Source organism: Notolepis coatsorum (assembly GCF_963971535.1).
Source record: "Notolepis coatsorum genome assembly, chromosome: 3".
NCBI lineage: Eukaryota > Metazoa > Chordata > Actinopteri > Aulopiformes > Paralepididae > Notolepis > Notolepis coatsorum.
The window spans coordinates 176,968,357-176,969,938 of record NC_140167.1 but is presented as its reverse complement, the minus strand read 5'-3'; the positions used below and the strand labels follow the sequence as shown (position 1 = coordinate 176,969,938).

At 42.6% G+C, this 1,582-nt stretch overlaps 1 protein-coding gene across 1 annotated transcript; it reads left to right on the top strand.

Annotated features, from left to right (window-relative positions):
* Positions 1 to 228: 228 nt before the first annotated feature.
* LOC311226076 (gamma-crystallin M3-like) lies at positions 229 to 1,147 on the top strand (the record flags this gene model as incomplete). Its single annotated transcript, XM_084311453.1, has 3 exons — positions 229 to 237; positions 475 to 714; positions 869 to 1,147. The coding sequence occupies 3 exons, from the start codon at positions 229 to 231 to the stop codon at positions 1,145 to 1,147; spliced, it is 528 nt and encodes a 175-aa protein (XP_084167579.1).
* Between the last annotated feature and the right edge of the window lie 435 nt (positions 1,148 to 1,582).

Below are 1,582 nucleotides of genomic sequence, written 5' to 3'. Positions count from 1 at the left end.
TAAATGTCAAAGTGTTGCAGTTCAGTACTTCCCCAGCCTCCTCTATTATATCGCCTGCCTTTGTCCTGCCATAGTGCAAATTAAATTAACAGCGATCACAGACCTGCTTATTCATCAGCTTCCTGATGATTTGAATAACAAAACCCTGTTACTGTGCGTATAACGTATAAAAGGCCTCTGGCAGGCCCAGGGTGTTGGACAGTATCCCACAAACACAGACCAACAAACATGGCCAAGGTAGGTGCACATTAGACCACAAACAGCTCCATGTGATTCAAGAGGGTTTCAGCTTCTAAACACAGACAGCAACAAACAGTTTAACATAATGAATAGAGAAGAGAGAAAAAGAACATTGATAAATCCAACAATAAAAGTGTATGGACATCAGATACTTTATCATGCCGACTTCAGGAACTTCATACAAAACTTCAAAAGTTGAGCATCGGTAGGTCAACTGTTCAATGTTTTTCTCAGATCACCTTCTACGAGGAAAAGAACTTCCAGGGTCGCTCCTATGAGTGCATAAGCGACTGCTCGGACATGTCCTCCTACCTGAGCAAGTGCCACTCCTGCAAGGTGGAGAACGGCTGCTTCATGGTGTACGACCAGAACAACTACATGGGAAACCAGTACTTCCTGAGGAGGGGAGAGTATTCCGACTACATGCGTATGGGCATGAGTGACTCAATCCGTTCCTGCCGTATGATCACCATGGTATGAGGCTTCCTTGCACTAATTTATAAGGTTGTTGCCATTAGATTGTGTAAATAACGTTTTGTTATTTTACTGAAATATACAGATAGAAATGTCAAAATTTGTTTAGTAATATTGAATTGCAATATATTGAATTATTTATTCTTTCTAACAGCACAGAGGACAGTTCAGGATGAAGATCTATGAGAGGGAGAACTTCTCTGGTCAGAGTCACGAGCTGACAGAGGACTGTGACTCCATTCAGGAACGCTTCCACATGTCCGACTGCCAGTCCTGCAATGTGATGGACGGCCACTGGCTGATGTACGAGCAGCCCCACTTCAGAGGAAAGATGATGTACCTGAGGCCTGGAGAGTACAGGACCGTTAGAGACATGGGCATGACCATGGGCATGAAGATTGGCTCCATCAGGCGCATTATGGACTCCTGTTAGACATATCAGCATCAAGTGTTATCGAGTAATATGAATAAATAACTTATCTACAAAAGGTTGTTCCAGTTCATCTAGTGGTGTTTTTTTGCCAGGGTTGAGAGAAGTATTGCGTTTAAAATAATATGCTGACTTTTTGCCAAAATAATCTCTCACCAATATGAGCATCCAGTATTTAGTATTGCTTTAGCACACCGTCTCCGTTTAGTGGTCGGTATAAACTAACTTAGCTGAATCAGCATCACCACAAAAGTGAGGTAGCCTAATCAACTTTCTTGTAACATCAAACCAGGGTGGTTAGATATTTGATCCTGGCAGTCTTGTTCAGAGTTAACAGTGTTCACTCATTGGAGCTAGTTTCCTGACTGTCTAGGTCAGGGGTCGGCAACCTTTACTATCAAAAGAGCCATTTTGCCCCCTCCTGCACGAAATAAAATG